The 27,110-nt window shown below is 43.3% G+C and overlaps 1 protein-coding gene across 2 annotated transcripts in view; it reads right to left on the reverse strand.

Annotated features, from left to right (window-relative positions):
* Positions 1 to 27,110, reverse strand: part of PRKCB (protein kinase C beta) — a 335,898-nt gene that overhangs the window by 191,931 nt on the left and 116,857 nt on the right. For both annotated transcript variants that reach the window (XM_041749588.1, XM_041749587.1), the window contains exon 3: positions 6,780 to 6,862. In XM_041749588.1, coding sequence (XP_041605522.1) covers positions 6,780 to 6,862 — 83 coding nt within the window. The remainder of the gene's footprint in view (positions 1 to 6,779; positions 6,863 to 27,110) is intronic.

Below are 27,110 nucleotides of genomic sequence, written 5' to 3' on the forward strand. Positions count from 1 at the left end.
GAAAAGAGACCATGTAGAAGAGAAACAAAGGGCCCCAGGGCCTGATCCTGGAGACCTGGAATCGAGTCCCACATCAGGCTCCCTACATGAAGCCTGCTTCTCCCTCTGCCTGTGTCTCTGCCTCTCTCTCTCTGCCTCTCTCTCTGTCTCAAATAAATAAATAAATAAATAAATAAATAAATAAATAAAATCTTTTTTAAAAGGGGAGGGGGCCCAAGCCATCAGGCTGCCAACTGGTGGTCACGTTAGTGAGGCTATCCTAGATGATCCAGCACCAGCTGAGTCACTGGCTGACCAAGACACTTGACAGAGCCCAGCAAAGATCAGTTACATAGACTCAGATCAGAAGAATCACCCAAGTAGCCCAGAGAAAAAAATAAATGAGAAAAAAACATATGATTGCTGCCTCAAGCTACTAAATTTTGGGATGCTCTGTTACGCAGCAAAGCTAACTGATACAGCTGATAATAAGAATGCACCTTGCAAGTATCATGGTCTCAGTTCCAGCGTCTGTGGTCCTTGTCCCTGAAGCTTATTCCATTCCCAGTGTCCTTCCCATAAGCCAATCTGCTTTCCCATTGCTAATTTGAGTTGGATTTCTCTCACTTTCAATTAAAAAAAAAATTGTGAAACTCCTTTTTCTCTGTAATCTGATATGGTTTAAAATGCACAGAAATCCTTCATCCCTCTTAAGACCATTTACCCACGAAGCCTATAATTTTGGGAGAAGAAAAGTTTCTTGGGCAACGTTCTCATTTCTTTTTTGGTTACTCGCCTATTCTGGTTTCCAATTGCTTCTTGAGACAAAATTGGCAAGTTAGAATTTCCTAGAAAATCATCCATTTCAACCAGATTTTCAAACACATTTTTATGCATATTCATACATTTTATATATATATATATATATATATATATTATATACGTGTTCTTTTTAATATATACATTCTTTTTAAATCTTCTATTTTCCTTTTATTAAATCTTTAACATTTAGCTCATGATTTATCATTTTTAATATATTTCTTCATAAAGTAAGACTGGCTTTAAAAACACAAAAGGAGGGGCATCTGGCTGGCTCAGTCAGTAGAGCATGTGATCTTGATCTCAGGGGTCATGAGCTCAAGCCCGACATTGTGTGTAGAGATTCCAAAAGAATACATTTTTCTTCAAATTAAAAAATAAAATATAGGGTGTCTGGGTGGCTCAGTTGGTTAAACGTCAGCCTTCAGCTCAGGTCATGATCTCAGGGTTCTGGGATCCAGCCCTGTGTGGGTCTCTCTGCTCAGCAGGGAGTCTGCTTCTCCCTCTGCCCCTGCCATTCCTCCTGCTTGTGGTCTCTTTCTCTCTCTAAAATAAATAAATAAAATCTTTTTAAAAATAGAATAAAATAAAACATTAGTGTGCATCATTTTTAACTGCCCTGACCCAGTGATGTAATCAGGAGGACGAAGGGCACAAAATGGGTTTTATTCTGCATCTTCATTATAAACAATAAGAAATCATTGCTAAAACCATAAAATGTTAAAGAAAGTATCTTCAGACAAACCAGCTCAAGAATCCCATTGTAACTTCTGTACAGCCTGGCACAGAGCCCTTGCTCAACAAAATTAGCTATTATCATTGGCTATTATTCCTTGGCAGGTCACAAGGTAATCTGTATCCCTTCTTGAGCAGGAGAGATTCATCCAGGTATTAATAATAATTCAGAAGCCATTTGCTGAGTGCCTTTTTTGTGTGTGTGCCAGACACTATTCTGGATGTGACTCAAGCAGTCTCTCATTGAATATTTACCCCAAGAAAAGACAACTATGATTTAGGTATTATTTTCCCCCATTTTAAAGATATGAACTAAGGATCGGAGAACTTAAATTATTTTCCCAAGATCACCACAGCAGTAAGTAAATGAGAGCAATGGAATCTGACACCAAGGTTTTCTGGCTCCAAAGTCCAGGATCTTTTTTCAGCATTGCACCCCACACTCTGAAGTTTGGTGTCAAGGCATGGAAGCGGAGACAGTAATTACCTCATAAGGGCACACTCAGGGTGGAGGACTGTAGAGAATTATCAGTACATTCAAGCTTAGGGGATACACTGAGCAATCAAAGGCCCTTAGCTACTTGTATCAAGGGCTCACTGGGTGGCAGGCACTGTGCTAAGCCCTTTCACACAATGGCTTTTTAATCCATTTGCTGTTAATGTTGTTGTTTTCATTTTAAGGATTTAAAAAAAATTATTACAACAATCTTATGTGGTTGGTACTAATATCCTAATTTACAAAGAAAGAAAGTGAGACACAGAGAAGGAAGATGATACACCCGCAGTGCCCCTAATGACTAACTTGCAGAGTCAGGACCTGACCGCAGATATGTCTGACTGTAGAGGCCACAGTCCTAATAACCACTGTCTTTAGACATGATCAATAAATTAATTGTCTAGCTTCCTATCTGTAGCTGGAGATGGCTACATCATACAGGAACATAAGGCAGGGAAATAATGAGCTCTGTTCCCTTATGAGGTTGTCTATGACTCTGAACCACACTGTGAATCTTTTATGAAATCCAGTGTGATGGTCCCCAGGAATTCTGTTCTGCGGTGGCAACTCAGGTCAACAGGATCACAGTAGACTGAGCAGAAATGCTTCCCCCCACCACGCCCACAAACGGTTCAGTCTATTTCTTTCCCACTTAAATCTGGGCTTGGTCATTAGAACACTTTATCCAGTGGGACATTATCATACATGATATGTGTTGGGGCATGCTCTCTTGCGCTTCTTGGAACCCTGAAACCACCATGTGAATAAGCCAGAGCTAGCCAGCTAGAGGATGGCAGGGTATGTGGAGGAGAACCAAGCAGCCCAGGCTGACGAGCCGCTCACTGCCAGTCATAGGAGTGAGGCCATCCTAGATCATCCTGCCACCACATATCCAGAGACACAGGCGAGAATCTCTGAAATTTTATGCCCAGGGCAAGTACCTTGCTTGACTCACCCTAATTCTGGCCCCAAGAGACAAGTCCTCTTTTCTTGTTCTGAGAAAATCTCTCAGGAGGCCGTATGTGGTTAGTATTCTAAGTGCTGGGTAACTAGAATGTCAAGTGTAATGCTTATGGCAGTAAGCATGGTCTTATGGTCTCTCTACAAGGTCTGAGAGAGAGCAGAATTGAGAGTTTCCAACCAGGTAAGACCAAGACCATGCCTGCAGATGACCAGAAGTTAACACCCAGGAACTCTGCCATGTTTTGAGATTCCATTGGCCGATGCCTATATATATTGTCTATTCCCATTTGCACTAAATGGCTGGGTCAGTAACTGAAGTCACTGGGATAGAGCCTGGTTCATAACATTTCCTCAGGTAGCCTGATATCCCATAATGTGGACCGATCTGTAGAAGAACATAAATTATACCAAGTTCTACCAATATCCAGAATATTCCCTGACTCACACTGGGGTTAGAATAGCAGAGGGGTAGAGGATGAAGTCTAGCATATTCCCTTTGCATAGATGGAGACTGTGCTTGTCTGCTCCATGAGCTTGCTCACACCAGTTCCTCCAAGGTCACACAGGAGGAGGGCATCCCTTCATGACTGCATGAGTCTCACAGGCAGCCAAAAGAGAGCCTAGCCAGGCTGGTGAGCAGGTGTGACCAGATCTTTAATCATGTCTCCAGCCATGGACAGGAAAAGGTCAATGAACTGAGTCAAGCCAGCTGAGGAGTCTGGACCAATTCATCATCCTTGGTGCCAACTGACCTTCTTGGAACTGTGTCCAGAGATAGAATCATTCCAAGTTGGCTGCTAAATCCTGTGCATGCTGGCTGCAGGGAGCACTGCCTGCCCTCCCCACACCCAAAGCAATGAATGGCTGCACTGCTCCATTCATGCAGACAAGGGTCTCCTACCATTTATGGAGCCTACACAGTTCCTAAGAAGGACTGCCAAGTAGCAGGCAGAGGGCATGTTAAATCTTACATAGTAGCCACGCCACCTGTCCTTGCTGCCTGCCCAGCATATATTCACTGTTATTCATTATCACCGCCATCATCATCTTCACATATATTGCTCTTGCTGTGTACCAGACACCTTTACAGATATAGGTACACTGGCCACTCCTAACAAGGTTATAAGATGGGAACGGGAACTATGATTTTACCCATTTTCCAGCTGAGGAATCTCAGGCACAAAGAGATTTAAGTCCTTTGCTTTGCCCCAGGTCACACATATATCTGAGCCTAGGAATGCTGGCTCCATCTGTAGTCTATGGTTTTTAACCAGTACATAATACTGCTTCTCTAGTTCTCTGAGGGACCACGCCCCCCCCCCCAATTCTTAAATCATGGGGTAGCCACACGGGGCTTCCTCGCCAAGAGGAGGCACCTAACCAGACCTGGCCAATCAGTACAAGCATCCTTCTGGCCAGATGTAAACCACGGTGTGATGAGATGCCAACTCTCATCACTGGAACTTCAGCACTGATAAGAACAGAAAACTATAAGTATCTCAGCCATCATGCTCCCCTAGAAGCAAAGCAAACTTTCCTAAAACTGAACCCAAGACAGAAAGTCTAGCCAAGGAAGGAACAAAGGACCCCAGTTCAGCACCTTGATTCACTGTGTCCAAAGCCGGTCTCTGCTTCACGGACCAAAATTTCCCTTTTCATATAAACCAGTTTGAAGGGGATCCCCGGGTGGCTCAGCGGTTTAGCACCTGCCTTTGGCCCAGGGCATGATCCTGGAGTCCCGGGATCGAGTCCCACATCAGGCTCCCTGCATGGAGCTTGCTTCTCCCTCTGCCGGTCTCTCTCTCTCTCTCTGTCTCTCATGAATAAATAAATAAAATCTTTTAAAAAATAAATAAAGAAGTAAACCAGTTTGAGTGGAGTTTCTGTCTCAGGCAACAGAAAAAGCCAAGGAATACAGACAAGATAGAGGAAACACCCTCCTCTTGGCTCCTGCATGAGACTCAAGCCTCGGGCTGCAGTAACAGTCAGAGCTCCATACTGGAGCCAGGGTGCCCCCCAAAACTTCCCTCTCTACTTTCCTGGGGATGAGAAAAGGAATTGCACTGAAAGGGCCAGGAAGTGTGATCTCAGAGAGGACATGATGAACAATCCCATCTTCATCTCTGCAGATGAGTCTGGAAGGGCTTTCATTGATCTATGCTACTTGGAGTTCTTCAACCCATGTACCAGTTTCCAAGCAAAAGAACTGCTGGACGAGCTCTAGAGCATTCATGTTGCTGTGGTGACTGTTATGCCCCTGATTTGCAGCGAAATGGCAGATGATCACTTACAGTAGGCCAATGATAGTCCACGAATGCAGTCACCACTCACTTCTGGCAAGCTGTCAGCTGTCAGGTCTAAATGGGTAAGTCCAGGGTCAGTCATGAAGACAGTGCCAATGGGGAAGATTCCAGGAAAGTGAACCAAAGCCGGAACAAAATAAAAGAACTAGGGGTGACAGTGGCACACAGGGTACATGGACTGCATTTCATCACTGGGACACGGGAGGAGTGTGCATGGTGGAAAGTCCTACAAGGGCAGTTTCAACTACATGGAAAGGAATACCCCAAATGATGAGATTTTACCATGTGGAAATCCTTATCTCACATATGCGGTCTGGGCATAGAGAACTCAGTCGGCTCAGCAGGCTGAGCTGTTGATCACCAACATCATCAATGACCCAGGTTCCTTCAACTCTCCCACTCTGCCATGCTTGGGACGTTAAGTACATCTCCCTCATTAATCCAAAAGTGCTGCCATGACCCCAGGCATTGCATCCTCACACAAAAATACCCAACAGGAAACAAGAAGGGATGTCTGCTCTTCTCAGAAAGATAAGCTTCTTTCCTGGAAGCTCTCTCCAGATTTCCCCAAGATTCCACTGAGCAAGAGTGAGCCACATGATCAGTCACTAACTACAGGTGAGCCTGGGATGCAAGTATCAGGCATATACAGCTTTTAGCATGTGAGGCAGCCTCTGCCAGAAAGAAGAGAGGGCTCTCAACAGGAATGGCTGTTGGGCAGGTGATCAAATGTACCCCAAGCTTTGGACAAAATTAAACCAAGGCTTTTGCCATATCCTCAAGGAGCCCATGAGGTCATTCACTTAATAGTTTCCTTAAATCAACTTATCTTTTGTTTAACCTAAATTCCCTAACTTGGGTAGGAAATTCTCTATCCCCACCATAAATTCAAAACCACTATTAGATACATTCTTCCAATCCATATTAAAATAAGTTCATAATGATGAAAAGAAAACTTATTTGCCTGTTTTACCCAGAAGGATCCCCTGCCTCAGCAATAGGAGCCAGGCTTTGAGATGCATGAAAGCAGGATAAACTCATTGCCCTCCTAATTCTTCAGGCCTGGAGTCAAGAATTCCCTGACAAAGAGCTACAAGGTGCATCATAAGGTACCATCCTAACTACCTTTTTAGAATAGCAGGAGCAATTTAGCATCTCACCACCACTCTCCGTGCTCCAGCCATAAAGATGAAGACATTCAACAAAACCATAGTAGAGGAACTAGCTGGTTTCCTGTACCATAATATCCCATTCCCCAAATGTTTTGTTTTGTCCTTTCCATTAAAATGAAAAATGTCTCCGAGACCATAGGGACCACTCTCTGTCTTGGAATTAAAACATTCCTTTTTTTTTTTTTAATTAAAAAAAAATTTTTTTAATTAAAAAAAATTTTTTTTTAATTTTTTGGTCTAAGTGCACTCTTATTTACCCAAAAGGACACAGTGACAGTGGGCAGAGAGAGGTGCTCAGTGTCAGTTACTTACATCAGAGGCTGGGCCCTTGTCAGCGCCTGGGCAGGAGAAAGTGACAAATTCATGGCACCGCTTGTGCACGACGAAACAGCAGACTGCCAATGAGAAAACAAGGGGAGGAGAGAGGGAGGGAAGAAGGGGAGAGGAGAGGAGGAAGAGAGGGAAAGAAGGGGGAAAAGGTCATTAAACCTGGACTTCGCAACAAGGGAAGGTTTTAGAGCAAAATGAACAATGCCTTCAGCTTCCACATCTTGCCCTTTATTGAAGCCAAACTCGGGTATGGTGCTGCTGCATCCCACAAATCAGCTAAACTTCTAAAGGTTTTGAACTCAGGTTCAAAAGATCACAAATGCTCAAAATTACACTCCCCCCTCTCCCCACTCCTGAAGATTACTTAAGCTGTTGGGTCTTGTGCTGGTTTTGAAACAGAATGTGGTTTCTTAGATGGGGCAGCACATGACATAGTCAGCTTGGGTTTAGGTCCAGAATGCATAAGGAGCACATATATTTAAACAACAGAATCACACTCAGAGAGATGTGCATAACAAGAAGCGCTGCGTAGAAAAACAGAGTGAGCAATAATGGCAGACCCGTGCCCCCATCTCACCCAGGACCTATGCCAACGGAGAGCAAATCTGCAATGCCTACTTTGTAACTCTCATAGTTTGCAACCAAATCCACACATACATGCATTTGAATTCCAGTGAGTTAAAGGCAGCTATGATATGGTTTCACCATCTGGGGATCATACCACTTGGGAGAATGGGCAGTCAGAGACGTTATACAAAATAAAATTCATTTGGGGGATATCTAGGTGGTTCAGCAGTTGAGAATCTGCCTTTGGCTCAGGTCATGATCCTGGGGTCCTGGAATCGAGCCCCACATCGGGCTCCCTACAGGGAGCCTGCTTCTCCCTGCCTATGTCTCTGCCCCTCTCTGTGTCTGTCATGAATAAATAAATAAAATCTTTAAAAGACTAATTTTTGTTATTGCTGTTCGAATCTACTTTTACAAACTCTAAACTGTGGGTTCCTGGAGGACAGGTACCACATTGTAGGAACCGGCTCAGAATCTTTCCAAAGAACATTGCCAATGAATGAAAACAGGCCTGGAAAGCTCAAGGCTATCTCTAGTGATACAATGGATCTGGGTAGCAATAAGTGGCTGCTAGCAGCACAAAAAGACTCAACCTGCCTAATGATGAAAGGACCTCTGTCACCTCATAGGTACTCCTGCTAAAAGAATCAAACCTGAATCAGTTCAAGCATTTTAATTCAACTACCAATTTACAGAAAATACAAGTGACAGAGGCATGTGTTAAATAACATCCCAAGGAGGCAGTGAGTAAAATAATTTTTTAATACACAGCAATGTAGAAAATGACATAACCAAATAATTTCTTCAGCAAATAAATTGCAAAGAGGACAGGAGAGAATTCTTCTTCTTCTTCTTCTTCTTCTTCTTCTTCTTCTTCTTCTTCTTCTTCTTCTTCTTCTTCTTCTTCTTTTTAGATTTATTTATTTATTTATTCATTCATTCATTCATTCATTCATTTATTTATTTATTTATGAGAGAGAAAGGGCCGGCAGAGGGGGTGGGCAGGGGAAACAGAGGGAGGAGAGAAAGAATCTCAAGCAGAGATCCCTGCTGAGTAGGGAAAACGACACGGGGCTTGATCTCACAACCCAGAGATCATTACCAGAGCCAAAATCGAGTCAGATGCTTAACCGACTAACCCACCCTGGAGCCCAGGACAGGAGAGACTTTGAGAGCTGTTAAACTCTTCCACATGATACCGCAGTGGTGGATAAATTTATAGCTCATCATCTGTAACAAATCTACCACACTAATGTGAGATTTTTTTAAAGTGCTTTACATATATTAATTTGTTTGATATTCATAACAACACTACAAGGCACACTGTTTTATTGTTTTAATTGAGATATAACTGACATGTAACATTATATTAGTTTCAGTATAGAAAATAATGATTCATTGTTAGGATGTACTGCAAAGTGATCAGCAAAATGTCCAGTTAACATCCATCACCACACATAGTTACAAATTTTTTCTTATGATGAGATCTTTTAAGATCTACTCTCCTAGTAACTTTATTTTATTTATTTATTTATTTATGTATTTATGTATTTATTTATTTATTTATTTATTTATTTATTTATTTATTTATTTTTGAGAGAGAGAGAGAGAAAGAGAGAGAGCCGGGCAGAGGGACAGGAGAGGGAGAGAGAATCTTAAGCAGGCTCCATACTCAGTGCAGAGTGCAACATAGGGCTTGATTTCACAACCTGAGAGCTGAAATCAAGAGTATGATGCTTAACCAACTGAGTCACCTACGTGCCCCTCCTAGTAACTTTCAAATATACAATACAGTGCTATTAACTGTAATCACCACACTGTACATGACACACCCAGAACTTATTTCTTTTGACCACCTTCATCCATTTCATCCACCCTCCACCCCCTGCCTCTGGCAACCAACAAACTGTCCTCTATGTTTGTGAGTTTGGTTTTTGTTTTTTTGTTTTGGGGTTTTGAGTTTTTGAAGATTCCACACAAAACCGAGATTATATTTGTCTTTCTCTACCTGGCTTATTTCATTTGCAAAATGTTAAAAAAGGGAGAATTACGGTAGGAATGGGGTTAGGGGAGCATATGGGAACTCTGTACTTCCTAATCAATCTTTCTGTATATTTAAAACTGCTCAAAAAGAAAAAAAACTGCATGAAGAAAAGAGCAGAGCAGAGGAGCAATTTATATATTCAAAGAGATTTAAGAAATGCATCAGCTAGGGTCACCTGGGTGGCTCTGTGGTTGAGCATCTGCCTTTGGCTCAGATCATGATCCCTGGGTCCTGGAATGAAGTCTTGCATCAGGCTCCCTGTAAGGAGTCTGCTTCTCCCTCTGCCACTCTTTCTGTGTCTCTCATGAATAAACAAATAAAATATTAAAAAAAAAAAAAAAGAAAATATCAACTAAATGCAATATGTGGACCTTGTTTGGACTCAGTTTAAATAAGCTACTAGTCTGAAACTATCAGGAGAATGGATATACTCACTTTTTGATGATGGGAGGGAATTATTGCTATTGCTACTATAAATTTTCTGGTGTGATTATGATATTGTGGTTATTTTTTGTTAAAGAATACTTATCTTTGAAGTTACATCATGAAATCTCTATGGATAAGATGATATAATTAAAAATAATTCAGGGGGCACCTGGATGGCTCAATTGGTTAAGCAACTGACTCTTGGTTTTGGCTCAGGTCATGATCTCAGAGCTGTGAATTAGAGCGCCACACTCAGCAGAGTCGGGTCAAGATTCTCTCTCTCCCTCTCTCTCTTCTGCTGCCCCTCTTCTAACTCATGCCCCTCCCCCATTCTCTCTCAAATAAAAAAATCTTTTTTAAAAAAATAATTCAGGGGACACCTAGGTGGCTTGGTTGGTTGAGCATCTGACTCTTGATCTCAGGGTCATGAGTTCAAGCCCTGCATCGGACTCCATGCTGGGCATGGAACCTACTTTAAAAAAATAAAAATCAGTATGACAGGAAGGAGATAGAAAAGAGAAGGGTTATCGATGGAATAAAAATTAGTCATAACTGATTATATTTGAACCTGAGTGATGGACACATGAGGATTCATTATACTAAGCTGTCTACCTTAATTGATGTTTGATATTTCCCACAATACAAAAATTTTAAATCTTCATGGTTGGGGATCAAGAACAGTTCCAAAGGGCCAATTTCTTTCTCCTTTGCTTACTCCTTTTTCTGTTTTAATAAGTGCTACATTTTATAAAGTCATATAGCTTTGTATAAAGACATTTATGAAGTTATATATGCTTGTGTAAAGTCATATGTGCTTTGTATAAAGACATATCTGCTTTGTATAAAGAAGAAACTAAATCATAAGAAGTGGGGATGGGAGAGGGCTATATCATCGAAATGTGCTAAAAGTCTTGTCTCATTCCTCAAAAGGTTATAGGTAATTGAGAAACCCCATGTACAACATTGTAAGTTTGAATATGTATGTTAACAATTAAGAACTAGAATTAAGAACAAGAAGGGAGCCTACGTGGCTCAGTCAGGTATGCATCAGACTCTCGATTTCAGTTCAGGTCATGATATCAGGGCCATGAGATCAAGCCCCACATAAAGCTCCCCGCTCAGTGGGGAGTCTGCTCAAGATTCCCTCTCTCGGGGATCCCTGGGTGGCGCAGCGGTTTAGCGCCTGCCTTTGGCCCAGGGCGCGATCCTGGAGACCCGGGATCGAATCCCACGTCAGGCTCCCGGTGCATGGAGCCTGCTTCTCCCTCTGCCTGTGTCTCTGCCTCTCTCTCTCTCTCTGTGACTATCATAAAAAAAAAAAAAAAAAAAAATTTAAAAAAAAAAAGATTCCCTCTCTCCTCCTCCCACTGCCCCTCCCCAACCCATTCATGTTTTCTCCCTCTCTCCCTAAAAAATGAATAAGAATAGAAATATTATGTATAATCTGCAGACCACTAAAAGAAAAAAACTGGACAAAGAAAACTCAATCCAACTCAATCCACATATGCTTCAAAGGCCCTCCCACATGCCCCAATTTCATATAAATATTATTCTTTTCTTTTTTACATCTTATATGGCATGTCTTGCACTTTAAATTCTTTAATCCATCCATAATTTCTTGTCACTTGATGTGCATGGGAATCTACTTTGCCATTCCTTTCCAAATAGGTGATCAATTGTCCCAAGATGTCTTGTTGAATAACCATCCCTCTCCACTGATTTCAAATGCCAATTTTATTATATGCTAAATAATTATATACACTGGGGTCTGTCTTTGGGCCTTCTGTTCTGTTCCCCTGCTCTGTCTTGGAGTATAGCAATATGGGTTTTAATTATAGTCTCTTTAGAATATGTTATATCTTGGCAGGGCAAGTCCTCTCTCATTATCCTTACTTTCAACATTTTCCTGGCATTCGCTGAGTGTTTATTCTTCCAAGTGAACTTTAGAATCAGTTTATCAAGCTTTTAAAAATATCAATGGAATTCTTATTGGGATTGCATTTAATCAAACCCCCCCCCCCAAGAAACACTCATCAGAACTTTGACTGAAATTGTGTCAAACTTAGAAATTAAATTCTAGGACAGCCCTGGTGGCTCAGCAGTTAAGCACTGCCTTCAGGCCAGGGCGTGATCCTGGGGTGCTGGGATTGAGTCCCATGTCAGGCTCCCTGCATGGAGCCTGCTTCTCCCTCTGCCTGTGTCTCTGTCTCTCTCTCTCTCTGTTTCTCATGAATAAATAAAACCTTTAAAAAAAGAAAAAAAGAAATTAAATTCTAGATAGCTGACACTTGTACAGCAATGAATCTATCAGGAACAGGGCATCCCCTTGTTAAAATCTGACTTCACATCTCCCAGTGAAGGCTTTGATTCTCTCTACAGGTCCTACATGTTTCTCATCTAGTATTAGAGGAGGGATCCTTTTTTTTATGCAATTGTATCTGGACACTTTTTCCATTTTGTTTTCCAACTGGTGGTGGTTTACAGATAGGGAAGCAATATATTTATTTTGTAAGCATTGTTTTTAAACTTTAATGGTTTTTTGTGGGTTTTCAGTTGCTTTTTTTTTTTTGAGTTTTCCAGGTAGAGAGCCATATTAGCTTCTATTATATTTTTCCTTTACCCTCTCTGATAGGTATGCCTCTTTTATTCCCTTATCTTCTTCCCCCTTCTCATATTTCCATGTGGAACGACAGGGATGAAAACACAGAGTCCGTTCTAAGCTTTTACCAGCTTCTCTTCTCCCTCACTCTCTTCTCAGACTAACTCTTGGAATTTATATTTGCCTTGGGAATTGTCTATAGTGTTCTCCTCAATGTGTATCCATTGTGTCCGCTCATCGGAAATAATGAAATGCCCCTTTTTCTTCACATTGTATTGGTATTAGGTAGTCTCTCTCTTTTAAATTTTTCCAGAGGTCTGTCTCCTTCATTGTCTATTTATTATTCTACCATTATGCATTCTTTTTTCTTTAAGTAGGCTCCAATATAGGGCTTGAATTCATGACCCTGGGATCAAGAGCTGAGCTGAGATCAAGAGTCAGACACTTAACTGACTAAGCCACCCAGGTGTCCCCTTTTCTGCCAATAAAGACACAGATATATTTCTCAATTCGACTGCATTTTTCCCCTGCATTATCCATTGCTACTTTTATTTGCCCTGCTCATTTTTATTTTAATTATACTACTTACTCATATTTGTACTTGTATTACTTCAAGTTGAGGAGAACACTATAGACAATTCTATTGAGGAGAACACTATAGACAATTCCTCTATTGAGGAGAACACTATAGACAATTCCCAAGGCAAATATAAATTCCAAGAGTTAGTTTGAGAAGAGAGTGAGGGAGAAGAGAAGCTGGTTAGAAGTATCAATTCAGGAGTCAGATGGCCAAGTTTGGATCCTGCATCTTTTGCAAACTGAAATACTTGAGTACATTATTTTATTTCCCTGTGCCTCGGTTTCTTCTCTGGAAAATCATGGTGATAATAACAGCACCCATATGACAGGGATGTTGTCAGAATTAAATGAGTTAATCTACACTCAGAACTGTGCCTGAGTATTCAACAAACGTCTGCTGCTACTACTTACTGTTCTTTCTCAAGCCTCTTGAATGAACTGCTGAGTTAATTTATTCCCGCTCTTCTTCATTAAGAATTAAAAATTTTAAAGCTAAAAACCTCCCTTTCAAGTATAGCTATGGTGGTATCCTGTGTTTTATACTGAGTTGCCATTTTTAAGTTACTAAGTAGTCTATTGTGGTTCTAATTTCTTCTTTGACTCAGGAAGGTTGAGGGAAGTTGTTTCCTGCCACTGCCACAGCCATCAACATTTACAAGTCATCTTGTTCGTCTAGAATCTTTCTTCAAAACGCCTAAAATATCAGTTAAAATCTTCATCATCCTTAGTGTCTTTAAGGGGGAGTAGGGATCATCACTGCTTTCCTGTGTCTGCTCCAATTCTGACACATAAGTGATATTTAGGAAACCAGTCCTTTGTGAATGAATGAATGAATGAACAAAAGAATGAATTACCATCAGCCATGAAAAAAAGAAAGCCCAATCAACCTCGTGGGGCACTTAGCACCTGGCTGGCCTTCCAGAGACAGCACCACAGAGAGGAGGAGGAGTACCAGCCACTTTCAAGGTCTTTTTAAGGCAGCTGTCCAGTTAGCCACAAAAATAAATAATCCATCCTCACCAAGGTAGAATCAATGTGCCAAGTGACTTGACTATACTCTATGGAGCACACTCTACGGAGAAGCTGAGAACACACTAGAAAGTTGATGAGCTTCTGGGTGCAGGAACTTCCTATACACAATGTGTTTCTGAAAGTTGTGCAAATCAAATTTCCCATTAACTAAAACACTACAAAGAAAAGTAGTAGGGCTGGCTATTTAAAGGAACAAACTAAATCCTTTTGTGATACAAATAAACACCCCCTCATTTCTGTTTGGCAAATTCAGGGTAAAACTGGTTTTGCTTAAATAAGAGACAACATTTACTGAGCTGCTGAAACTCGCACCAGGTCCTACTTTCAAACAGGTACCTTGGTAAGAGCCAAAAATTCCTCGATGCTTCATGGTTTATTCGAAAGCTCTTTGCTCTGCAGAAGTTAAAACCCTGAAGCCTACAGTGCTCAGAAGCGGGCCTGTAGCCATACTTTGTTAGGACTACACAAGGGGGGATCCCTGGGTGGTGCAGCGGTTTGGCGCCTGCCTTTGGCCCAGGGCGCGATCCTGGAGACCCGGGATCGAATCCCACATCGGGCTCCCGGTGCATGGAGCCTGCTTCTCCCTCTGCCTGTGTCTCTGCCTCTCTCTCTCTCTCTCTCTGTAACTATCATAAATAAATAATAATAATAAAAAATTTAAAAAAAAAAAAAAAAAAAGGACTACACAAGGAAGTCTCAAACTCAAATGCCTGGGGGCCAGGTGAGCAATGAAAATGTCTGAGAATGCATGCATGACCTGTCTAAATGGGGAAACTGCCACTCAGTTCTGGCAGAGAATGAGATAAAACTCCAGCTCTGTCCATCTCCCCCTCCCTTATTACATGTAAAGTCATGAAGGTCCCAGGCCAGCTTTGTAGGTAGAATGCCTCCCCCAACACTCATCAAAGATATCCATGTCCTGGAGCACCTGGGTGGCACAGATGGTTAAGCTGCCTTCAGCTCAGGTCATGATCTCCAAGTCCTGGGATCAAGCCCTACACTGGACTCCCAGCTAAACGGGGAGCCTGCTTCTCCCTCTCCCTCTGCCTCTCCTCTTGCTTGTTCTCTCTCTGTGTCAAATGAATAAATAAGAAAATCATATATAATATATATATGATTTTATATATATATTATATATATGATTTAAGTTTTTATTTATTCACAAGAGATACAGAGAGAGAAAGAGAGAGGCAGAGACACAGGCAGAGGGAGAAGCAGGGTCCCTATATATATACATATATATATATATATATATGTATATATATATATAAAGATATCCATGTCCTAATTCCTGGAACTTGTGACTGTTACCTTGCATGGAAAAATGGGACTTTGCAGATATGATTAAATTAAGGATCTTGAGATGGAAAATTATCCTGGATTATACGGGTGCAACCAATGTAATCATAAGGGTTCTTATGGCATGGGGGCAGGAGGGTCAGAGGAGAGGATGTGACAACAGAAGCACAGTTTGCAGTGATGCCATTGCTGGAAAGGAACACAAACCAAGGAGTGTAGGTGGCCTCCAGCAGCTAGAGAAGGCACAGGATAAATTGTCCCCCTGGGGCATCCAGAAGGGATGTAGTCCGGCCAACATCTTCACTTTACCCCCATAAGACCCATTTTCAGATTTCTGACCCGGAATCAAAAGATTATAAATTTATGTCACAAGAAGCCACTGTGTTTGCAGGAACTTGCTACAATAGCCACAGGAAAATTATATGCCAGCTAATGATTGTTCCCAGAAGCAGAACACTATAGTCAAAATCCCAGGAGACTTCTCCAGAGCTCTGCCCCAAAAACACAGTGGGATCCCAACTTTGTTTCACACTGCATGCACACACACACACACACACACACACCCCAAATTCTCAATTCTAACCACTATAATTTATTCATTGCATCCAAAGAGAAGACCAAATCAAGTCATCAAAATTTTATTTTTTCTCTTTGGAGTTGATTCTCCCCTTCTACCTTATTTTCATCAGAGTCCAGAGTGGACAACTGACACCCTTGGAAGCAATCTTTGTCCTAAATCCACATCAACCTGCAAGAGAAATTCCATCTGTGCTGGGAGAAGAAAAACAAGGGCCCTTGGGTTTTTCCTCAATGCTCACCTGTCTAGGAGGCCCCCTAAACAGCCAGTTTTCAAGGGAGAAAACCTATCTTCTGCTAAGAGTTCCAGGCAGAGGCCTGTGGGATCCACTGGACCCAGGTGTGACCTACATTTACCACCTAGAAACTGAAGCTATCCACTACACCTCTCTGAGCCCGTTTCTCTTCCCCAAAATGGGAATAATAATAATAGCACCTACTCTCAGAAGGCTGTTGCAAAGCACAAATGAGGCAACACATACAAAGTGCCGGGCAGAAAGAACATTCAAGTTGGAGCCACCAGATGCAAATGTTGCTTTGCAGTGGCTGGGGAGGAGCCCTATTTCCTCCTGGGTCGAAGCCGCTTCACAGGGATGAAACTCTGCCCAGTGTCCAAGATGAGGTGCAGCTCCCACATATGCTTTCCCAAACCATCTCCATGATCAAAGGCACGGTTTCCACCCAACACCTGGCTCCCTGCCATTCAGAAGACTGGCCCAGGGATGCCTGGGTGGCTCAGCAGTTGAGTGTCTGCCTTAGGCTCAGGGTGTGATCCCCGGGTCCTGGGATCAAGCCCTGAATCAGGTTCCTGCAGGGACCCTGCTTCTCCCTCTGCCTGTGTCTCTGCCTCTCTCTTTCTCTCTCTGTATCTCTTGTGAATAAATAAATAAATAAATAAATAAATAAATAAATAAATAAATAAATAAAAACTTTAAAAAAAAAACAAAAGACTGGTCCACATTGCCATGCCACTTGATCCACAGAGGGCTGTCACACCCACAATGGCACCAGAGCCATGTCACAGCCCTGTGAGGAGGACGTCCTGACCTGTGTTGTGTGGACAAGGGTGCTGAGGCACAGAAAGAAATGACATGCCTGAGGGCGTCCAGCTAGTCTGTGGCACTGCTTATGTTTGAAACCAGGTCTGTCTTCCTCTAGAGCCCACACTCCACTTACGCGGTGTCACTGCATTTGTGTTTGTCATCTCTCTCACTGTTCCAGAAGAAATCCTCCCCCGCTTTCCTCACCCCCGCCATCCAGTCAGTTGCTAAATCCTACTGAATCTTCCTTCGCAACATCTTTTATGCCATATCCTCCTGTACACTCCCTGCTGATTCCACCCTAACTGCCCCCAGCGACTCAGACAGGCAATCTCGCCATGAAGCCTTAACTGCGCTCCCCCAAAACGGATGCATCTCCTTAATATCTCATCCCTACAAGCCAAAGTTTTCCATAACCAGAAAGGAGATGAGGCTATCCGTGTCCCACGGTCACTATGAAATCTAAGTGGGATGTCATGTAGAAATGCACAGACGCAGAGCACAAAGTAAGCTCAATGAAGGTTTATTTACTTCCTTCCAGGTTAGAGGGGTTCGCCGGACAAGCTCTACTGCCAAGATTGGATTCTACACCAGGGCCATATTTATTAGCTCTGTGACCTTGAATGAGTCCACTGACCTTGCTGTGTCTCCATTTCCTAGTCTATAAAATAGAATTAGTAAAAGTACTTTCCTCACAGAGCTGTTACAAGGATTGAATGAGTTCATCTTAGCACACTGTATGGACACAGTAAGTGCTAAATTGATACTTAGTATTGTTGGTAAGATTCCTACCTGTTCCCCTCCACCTACACTCTTAGAATAATTCATGCTCTGAAAACTCACTTTTTATATTATTTCCCTGCCCTGACACATTCACTGGCTGCCTACGGCTCAAAGGTTTGCTTTCCAATATGGCAGCCAATAGTCACATGGGGCTATGCCAATTTAAATTAATTAGGTAAAATTTAAAATTGATTTACTCATTCACACCAACCGCATTTCAAGTGCTTACTAGTCATTGTGGTAAGCAACCTCCATATTGGACACTCATCGTAGAAACTCTTATTGGAGGGGCGCCTGGGTGGCTCAGTCAGTTGGGAATCTGCCTTTGGCTCAGGTTGTCATCCTAGGGTCCTGGGATCGAGCCCCTACTCCTTGCTCAGTGGGGAGTCTGCTTCTCCCTTTCCCCCCTACTCATGTTCTCTTTTGCTAGCTCTCTCTCTCGAATAAATAAATAAAATCTTTAAAAGAAAAAAAAAGAAAGTCTTATTGGACAGCACTGGCTTAAGAATAAAGTTGAATACAGTAGCCTGGCATCCATTCACAGGATCACCACAGTATAACTATACTCTTCTCTCTTCTGACTCCACTGTCCCACACTCCTGCCCCAGCTAGATGACACTCCCTCTCTATAATGTATTCATTCCCTACTGTGTGGATATGTTCCACAAGCATATCCATCCCACAAACCCATCCATGCCATGCAGTCCGCAAAGGAAATGTAAGGCAGAGGAGCTCCAACCAGCAGGCTGAAGGCCAGACTGGAATAAAAATAGCACATTCCACGTGATAATTCAGCTCAGGAGCCCCATGGGACAGACAATGGTTGGCTCATCCTCCCTACTTTAAAGCAGGGGTCACCAACTCAAATGCCTACTGAGGCCAGGCCTTATGACTAAGTGAGGCAAGCCAGTGTAATACAGCAGGCAGGGAAGGGTGGCTGAGCTGAACCAGAGAGTGTATACCCAACCCGGGGACACCCAGCTCCATCCAGCAGCAGCCCTGGGATCACTGATGTCAAGCACTTGCCAGATAGGATTTTTTTAAAGCTCTGTGCAACCCATCCAAAGACCTCTGAGTCCCTCCAGTTTACAAGCTCTGTTTTAGTGGGTCATCCTGACTCACTTTGGTTATCTATTATCTCGGAGCTAAAATATCCCCAAGCACAGAATAGGAATAAGGGGCACCTGGGTGGCTTAGTTTGTTAACCATCTGCCTCTGGCATAGGTCATGATCCCAGGGTCCTAGCATCCTGCCCTGCACCAGGCTCCTTGCTCAGCAGAGAGTCTGCTTCTCCCTCTCCCTCAGATCCTCCTCCTTGCTCATGTTCTCTCTCTCCCGTTCTTTCTCTCAAATAAATAACTAAAAATATTTAAAAAAAAAAAAAGTACTTCATTTAGGATTATGAGGATGAGACCAGATTAATGTGCCTGGAGTATGCTTGCCTCCCATCTAATTCTTAATAAAAATGTGAATGGATGCATTAACAACAAATGGATCAATGAATGACTTGGCCCTTTGGTCACTCTCACATTCAAAATCGCTCACCACGGCTGAGTTAAAAAGAAGGCAACTGTGGCCAGGGGCAGTGGGAGCAGTCTGTGGGGATCCACAGGTGGCTGGTCTCAACGGTCAAGGCGTACGAGCTCAGATGGCCACCTCACAGTCCTGTGTAGCCAGCTTGGAGTGTGCATGAGAACTTCTTTTTAAAACAAAACAACAGGGCAGGCCGGGTGGCTCAGCGGTTTAGCACTGCCTTCAGCCCAGGGCGTGATCCTGGGGTCCTGGGATCGAGTCCCACATCAGGCTCCCTGCATGGAGCCTGCTTCTCCCTCTGCCTTTCTCTCTCTCTCCTCTCTGTGTATTTTCATGAATAAATAAATAAAATATTTTTTAAAAATTAAAAAAATAAAACGGCACACCAGACTTATGGCTTCAACTCCAAACATGGCAAATGAGCATACAGATGAGAATCACTACCTTACTCCATTATTGGAGGCAAATATTCTCTCCAATTTCTTATGTGTCCTGAGTCTACACCTATGCATGGAGTGAGACATTCTATATTTCCTTTTTGTTTTGTTTTTTTTTAACATATGTCCCTTTTGTTTTCCCCATATGATGCAACTCCACGCCACTGGTTCGCAGCCCAGGCTGCACACTGAGTCACCTAGAGTTTTTAAAACCCACCTCCAGAGGTTCTGATTAAGTAGGGAGTGTGGGAGGGAGAGGCTGAGTACAGATACACTTAAAAGCTTCGATGAGGGCACCTGGCTCAGTGGTTGAGCATCTGCCTTCGGCTCAGGTCGCAATCCTGGGGTCCTGAGATCAAGTCCTGTATCGAGCTCCCTGCAGGGAGCCTGCCTCTCCCTCTGCCTCTTTCTGCGTGCCTCTTATGAATAAATAAAATCTTTTAAAATTATAATAAATAAATAAATACCCCACTGATTTGAATGTTGAAAAGTATGTGATCTGCACACCCCGGGGCTCCTGCTCGTCCCCAAACTAACACATCTGGAGGCCTACTCCAGCTCACTATGCAAAGAACGGCCTCATTCTGGTCCCCCAACTGCATCTTACTCCATCCTATGGATAGGCTACCATTTCTGTACCCAGTCTCGTAAGGAATTCCTAGAGGCCTGATGAGAATTTTTTCTTCCTGTAAGAGAGGAAGAAGCAAGAACAGACTTCATTTAGCAACCGCCAAGAACAGCAGAGAGAACACAAAAGCAAAAGCAATAACCTTGCCGTGGTCAGCAGTTGCAGGAAAGGAATGTTTTCCTTTATAATGTTACCAGATTTATTTAACTAAGCAAGATAAAGCTGTGGAGTCAACAAGAGGTAAATAATAGGCCTCAGAAGTAAATAAATCCATGAGAAGAAATCCCACCCCCACCTTCTGCTATACCAATCCTGGGGAGATAGGCCCCCCAGGCAGGACAGTTGCAGGAAACATCCTGCTTGTTTGGATAACACATGGAGACTGTTCCTGACCCCTTGGCCTCCCCCTTTTGATCAGGCCCCGAATGTGGGGGCAACAAGACATAATGCCATGGCCTAAGTGAAAATAGCAACATCCCTTCATTCACCACGCATATCCAGCCCTAGAAGCGCTCAGATCAAAAGACCTGCTCCCCAAACCAAGTGTGGTGGGCATCTCTTGTCTCTGCCTAACCAGCATCCATCCTTTGTGTTTCTGTCCCTTTAGAAAATTGTCCTGCTCTGACCCCTCTCCCCCACCCACCACCCCATTCCCACAAGCTGGTTAAGATGATGCTCACTCTCGGGCTCCCAGTCAGACAAAGGACCCAGGCCACAGGGTAGATTCAGGGATGGGCATGTGACTCAAGCTGCCCAGTGAGAACTGGGTACAGGACTTTTGCTAGAAGTATTAGGAAAGAGGACATACTTTCCAGCAGTATTGCTAAGCTGGTAGGGAATGAGTATTAGCACAAAGACAGTGCTGTTATGAGAGTGAGTTCAACAAAGAGAAAAGCAGAGCTAAGAGACATTTGATGACCACATATAAGTACCTGGATCCACTCAGGCCTGAATCCCCACCCCTCGACTGTCTAGATAAGTTTTAAAATCCCTCGTTGCCTAAATCAACTAGAAGTGAGTCTTTTTTCTTCAGACCAAAGGACTTCTAACTAATAAGCCAAAAGGTGAAAAGTGGAAGAGTGGCCAGTGAGTTCCCCTATTTTTGCCTGTGTTCCCTGTGTCTCTATAAATAAACCTCTTCTTTTTTTTTAAATTTATTTTTAGTGTTTTAAAAGATTGTATTTATTTATTCATGAGAGATACAGAGAGAGACAGAGACATAGGCGAAGGGAGAAGCAGGCTTCCTGTGGGGACCCTGATGCAGGACTCGATCCCCAGATCCCAGGATCACGACCTGAGCCAAAGGCAGATGCTCAACCACTGAGCAATCCAGGTACTCCTCTTCTTTTTTTTTAATTAAGGGTTTGTTTGTTTTTAAGATTTTACTCATTTATTCACAGAGACAGAGGCAGAAACACAGGCAAAGGGAGAAGCAAACTCCCTGCAGGGAGCTTGATACAGGTCTCAATCCCAGGACCCCAGGATCACAACCGGAGCCAAAGGCAGCCACTCAACCACTGAGCCACCCAGGCGCCCAGCGGTTTGGTTTTAAGAACACTCAATTCGATCAGTCTGTTTGGGTGAATTGAGACAGGGTGGGATACAGTGCCTCACTCTTCCCTTAATTCCTGTAAACAGTGCAGCCCCCAATGAGGAAAAGTACACCTAGGAGTTTGCTCAGTAAGAGACAGTATTAGAAGATTTAAAAAATTGACAAGCCTCCTTTATCCACAGACACCTGTTACTTGGGCTTCTTTCCAGTAAGTGCCCATGGGGTGGGCACATCCTCCTCACTGATACAACTGTGATTTATAATGTCTGCCAACTCCCAGCTCCTACCCTTGCTGACGAAGGAAGGACCACATAGCCAGAAGGCCAAGGCCTTCCTTGACATGACAATGAGTCACATCCACCAAATTGTGCCTTTGGAGCTGGGTGGCTTGAAGCCAAGAGATAAATAAATTCATGTCAATCTCGGTCCCCCAACTCACTCTGAAAAGCAAACAGAAAGCTTAATGCTCTGGCCTACAACTCTGCAAGGAAGGGGTGGGCCTGCTGTGTGAATATCTACAAAAATCAGCAAGTCAAGGACAGGGCCATGGATGTCATACATGGTATACATTGGTTTTGCCTGCCCAGCATCCCCTGCCCCTTCTTCTGGTAACTGGCATGTTGATTCTCCTTTGGGAAATCAGCCCTTCTCCATTGTCTGCAGTCCTTGATGGGGCTGTCAGTCATGGTGGCAGCTCTACCCTGGCCAAGGGTTTGGCCCTGTGACTCAGGATCAGCCCATCCTACTCTTTCTCCTGGGAATTTTGTCCTTGAATAAACAGTATCTCCCCACAAAGGTTGCCCGTCGATTCCTGCCACCTAGATCCAAGAGCTACTCTGAACCCTGTACTTTCTAAGGCCTGGTACTGCATCAATGTAGTACTCTATACGCTTCCAATTGATTTTTTTTTAAGACAACTAGAGTCCACATCTGTTGCTTACAAAGAACCAAACAACCCTAAACACTTCAAAGACATTTGATCTCACCCCATCCTGATGCAAGTATCCCTCCTACAACTTCCCCAAGGGATGGCCATCAAGCTTTCATTGCACACTTCCTGGACAAAAAGAGCTCTTCTATGGACAGCTCTACTATCAGAAAGTTCTCAAGAATGCACAGAAGTAGGCCTCCCTGTAACTCTCTGACCCTGCCCTCTGTGGCCCCTTCCCCCTTCCCTGGCTTCTTCTCCTCCTGCTCTTGACCCCACCCATTGGGTATTGGAATTCTTCAAGACTCTATCCCAGGTTCTCATCTCCTGCTACAAAGACTCTCTCCCTAGGCCATCATGTCAATCGGAGACTTCTTAACTCCATTCATGCTGGTGAACACACATTTGTACCTCTCAACCCCTCCACCCTGGCCCCCACAACCATCGATCCACCTACTTCCACAGCCCCACCCTTTGGAAAGGAAACTGAACATGCCCTAAACCAACATCTTGTTCTTCTGCCTCACTTCTGATGCTCCCTCTCTCAGGATGTGCCTACATCACTCACCCTGGGAGCTACCCTTGACTCCTCCCTCACCACCCGTAATCACTTTCATTCATCAATTCTGTCTAACCCAACCTGTGACTGCCACTTAACCAGCCTACTGCTCTCAGCCACTGTCTGTGGTCTCTGAAGGTTGCTTTTTGTCTACCTAACTCCTATCATTCTTCAGATCTTTGATTAAATGTCCTCTCAGAGAGTCCTCCTTGACCCAACTGATCTGGGCTTTACCTCTTTACTGAATAATCGACCCCATTCGACTCAACCTCTTATGATTTTGGATAATAAAAGGGGGATGAAGGCAGCCCGGGTGGCTCAGCGGTTTAGCACCACCTTCGGCCCAGATTGTGATCCTGGAGACCTAGGATCGAGTCCCATGTCAGGCTCCCTGCATGGAGCCTGAGCCTGCTTCTCCCTCTGCCTGTGTCTCTGCCTCTCCCTCTCTCTCACTCTGCGTCTCTCATGAATAAATAAACAAAATTTTTTTAGAAAAAGGAGGGGGATGAAAAGAGTATCTACTCACCAAGTTGCTGGGAGATTAAATACAACAACATATTAAAAACTTGCACAGAAAAAATAAGCCTTAAACACAATAACTGGCACATAGTCAATTCATCATAAATATTAGCTATTGCTAATTATTGTTATTATTGGCACTATGAATGATAATACATTTCCCTCCTAGACTATTAACTCAATTCAAGCAGAAGAACCACATGCTTTGTTTGCTACCATATGCCTAGTGCTAGTACATAATAGGAGCTCAATAATTTTTTTAAGATTTTATTTATTTATTTATTATTTATCTGACACAGAGAGAGACCACAGCAGGCAGATCGCAGGCAGAGGGAGAAGGAGAAGCAGGCTCTGAGCAGGGAGCGTGACATGGGGCTCTATCCCAGGACCCTGAGGTCACAACCTGAGCTGAAGGCAGACGCTCAACTGACCAAGCCACCCAGGTGCCCTGGAACTCAATGATATTTAATAGACTGATTGATTGGTGGAGATTTGAAGCCAATGACCATGACCCCCCCTACACTTGTTTCCCCAGTATGCTCCCTTCCCCAAACTAAACATTTTCATTTCCTCTCCATACATTTGGGTATACAGGACAAAACCTTCTCACCATCATCCCAGGTGCCCTGAGGCCCAGTAAAGTCATAGCAAAAATGTCCTCATAATAGAAACTTTCCACTCATTTTCTTTTTTTATTTGAATAAGACAGCTCAGGGTGGAAGATCTATGCACAGAAAAACAGAAAAAAACCTGGAAGGTGGGCAGCCCAGGTGGCTCAGCGGTTTAGGGCTGCCTTCAGCCCAGGGCCTGATCCTGGAGACCCGGTACCGAGTTCCACGTTGGGCTCCCTGCATGGAGCCTGCTTCTCCCTCTGCCTGTGTCTCTGCCTCTCTCTCTCGATCTCTCTCTGTGTCTCTCATGAATAAATAAATAAAATCTTTAAAAAATAAATCTGGAAGGAAACATATGATATGCTGACAGTGGCAGTGATCTCTGGTTTTAAGGGCTTGTGGGTTTTGTCCTTTATATAATTCTGCATTTCCCTAGTATTTTAAAATAATTTAAAAATAATAATAATAATAATAATAATAATAAAACAAATATAAATTTTAATCAACTTCATGAAATATCATTTAATAACAAGAGAAAATATACCATTCTAGATGTACAGTCTGATGAGTTTTGACAGAGGAGTTACACCCATGTAATTACTACCACAGTCAGGATATAGAATGTTTGTACCACCCCAGAAGCTCGCCTGTACCCTTTTACAATTAATGCCCTCACCCCACTCCCCACTCCCTGAGCAGCTTTCTGTTACTACAAATTAACAGAATCATACAGTATGGACTATTCTATATCTGCCTTCATTCAGTCAGGATAATGTTTTGATTATTAATGATTAATAATGCAGTGATTGGTATCGGTAATTAGTTCATTTTTAGCTCATTTTTACTGCTCAGTAGTATTTCATTATACAGGTCTTCCAACACTTCTTTATCTGTTAATCGATGTTTGGGGGAGTTTTTTGCCCCCAGTTTCCAGCTATTATGAATACAACTGCTACAAATATTCATTTATTCGTCTTTGGGTAGATGCATAATTTATCTAGGTAAACACCTAGGAATGAAGCTGCTGTGTCATACAGGAACTCTATTTAACTTTGCAAGACTGTCACTTTTTCCTGAAACTGTTGTATGCTTTATTTTTTAGAATGGAAACAATCCAATACATTGCTTTTTTATAGATGTATCTGTCTGTCGGGGGTCTCAGCAGGAAATGGAATTCACCCTAGATGTTCAATTAAAGACACTAACAGCTGTGGAAAGCTGTCACCACACCTAGGGCTATAATCTAATGAAATGGTGTAACAAGAGCCCAGTGAGAGCCGGAACCAAAGAAGAGGAGCCACCTGCCAGGAACTATCATGGAGGAGGGAGGCCAGAGACGGAGGGAGGGTGTGGAGGGGGACAGTACTTCAAGCTCTCTCTCCTCCTGCTCTCTGGTTGCCACCAGTGTCTGGTTGCCACCTCTCACTGGTCTAGCTGACACAAAAGTCAACCAGCAAAGGAGCCCAGAAGACACAGTGCACCAAAGCCTACCTCCTAGGACATAGGATAGACCAGAGAAGGACAGAGCAGGATGGTCCTAGAAAAGCATCAGAGGGATGCTTGAGTGGCTCAGTGGTTGAGTGTCTTGTCTGCCTTTGGCTCGGGTCATGATCCCGGGGTCCTGGAACCAAATCCCACATCAGGCTCCCCACAGGGAGTCTGCTTCTCCCCCTGCCTGTGTCTCTGTGTCTCTCATGAATAAATAAAATCTTTATTAAAAAAAAAAAAGCATCGGAGAATAACACTGTCCATCTTCAGTGCAGCAGAGAAAGAGATTGAAGATTAGATTAACAGTTCTCTGAGATGTCAACACTCACAAACCAACATGAGTCCTGGGGGATGGAACCATAATAATACTACCACCACCACAGCTACGATAACTACCGCTACTATCGCCCCTCCTGCTAATAACAATAGCAGTGGATACTTTATTGAGTGCTTACTGCATCCCGAGCACATGCTGTGTTTATTGAGCTATCTCAAGTAACCCTCCAAGGAACCAAAGAAAGCAAGTCTATTATTACCCCTATTTTACATTTGAGAAAAACGGAGACTTCCACAGATTTTAAAAACCTGTTCTCGGGACTCCAGACTTTGGTTAAGCCCCAACCACTATTCCCTACTGCCTCCCAAAGGCTCCACTACCTAACCCCCGTTGTGCTGTGGACAAGCCAGTCCATGCCTGTCTCCTCCTTCGTGAAAAGAAGGTCTGTTTATCCTCCCCTCGGGAATACTAGGAGAACCGAACACAGGAGAGCAGTTCAGCAGCACACATCTTTGTGAGTCCCAGGGTCCTGGGCCACCATGGTCTCTAACCCTGTGAGGGCCATCAAATAAGGAAACGGTAGCTCGGAATGATTACCCCAATCTTAAAAGCCACTTAGCAAAGAGTAAAGAGTCATTACGAGGCACAGGAGGGATTTGGCCTCAGGTCAACCTGTCGCTAAGGTCATATTCTGTCCTTGAGGGTAGGAAAGGAGGGGTAAACATATGTGCAAAAGGTGTGGGTTTGGTGCCTTCACTCTTTAGACCCATATTTTCACACACGTGCATTTGGGCTTCACTGTGTGGCTTCCCAACAGCAGCAAAGCTTCCAGGGCA

This window comes from Vulpes lagopus, chromosome 3 (assembly GCF_018345385.1).
Source record: "Vulpes lagopus strain Blue_001 chromosome 3, ASM1834538v1, whole genome shotgun sequence".
Lineage (NCBI taxonomy): Eukaryota > Metazoa > Chordata > Mammalia > Carnivora > Canidae > Vulpes > Vulpes lagopus.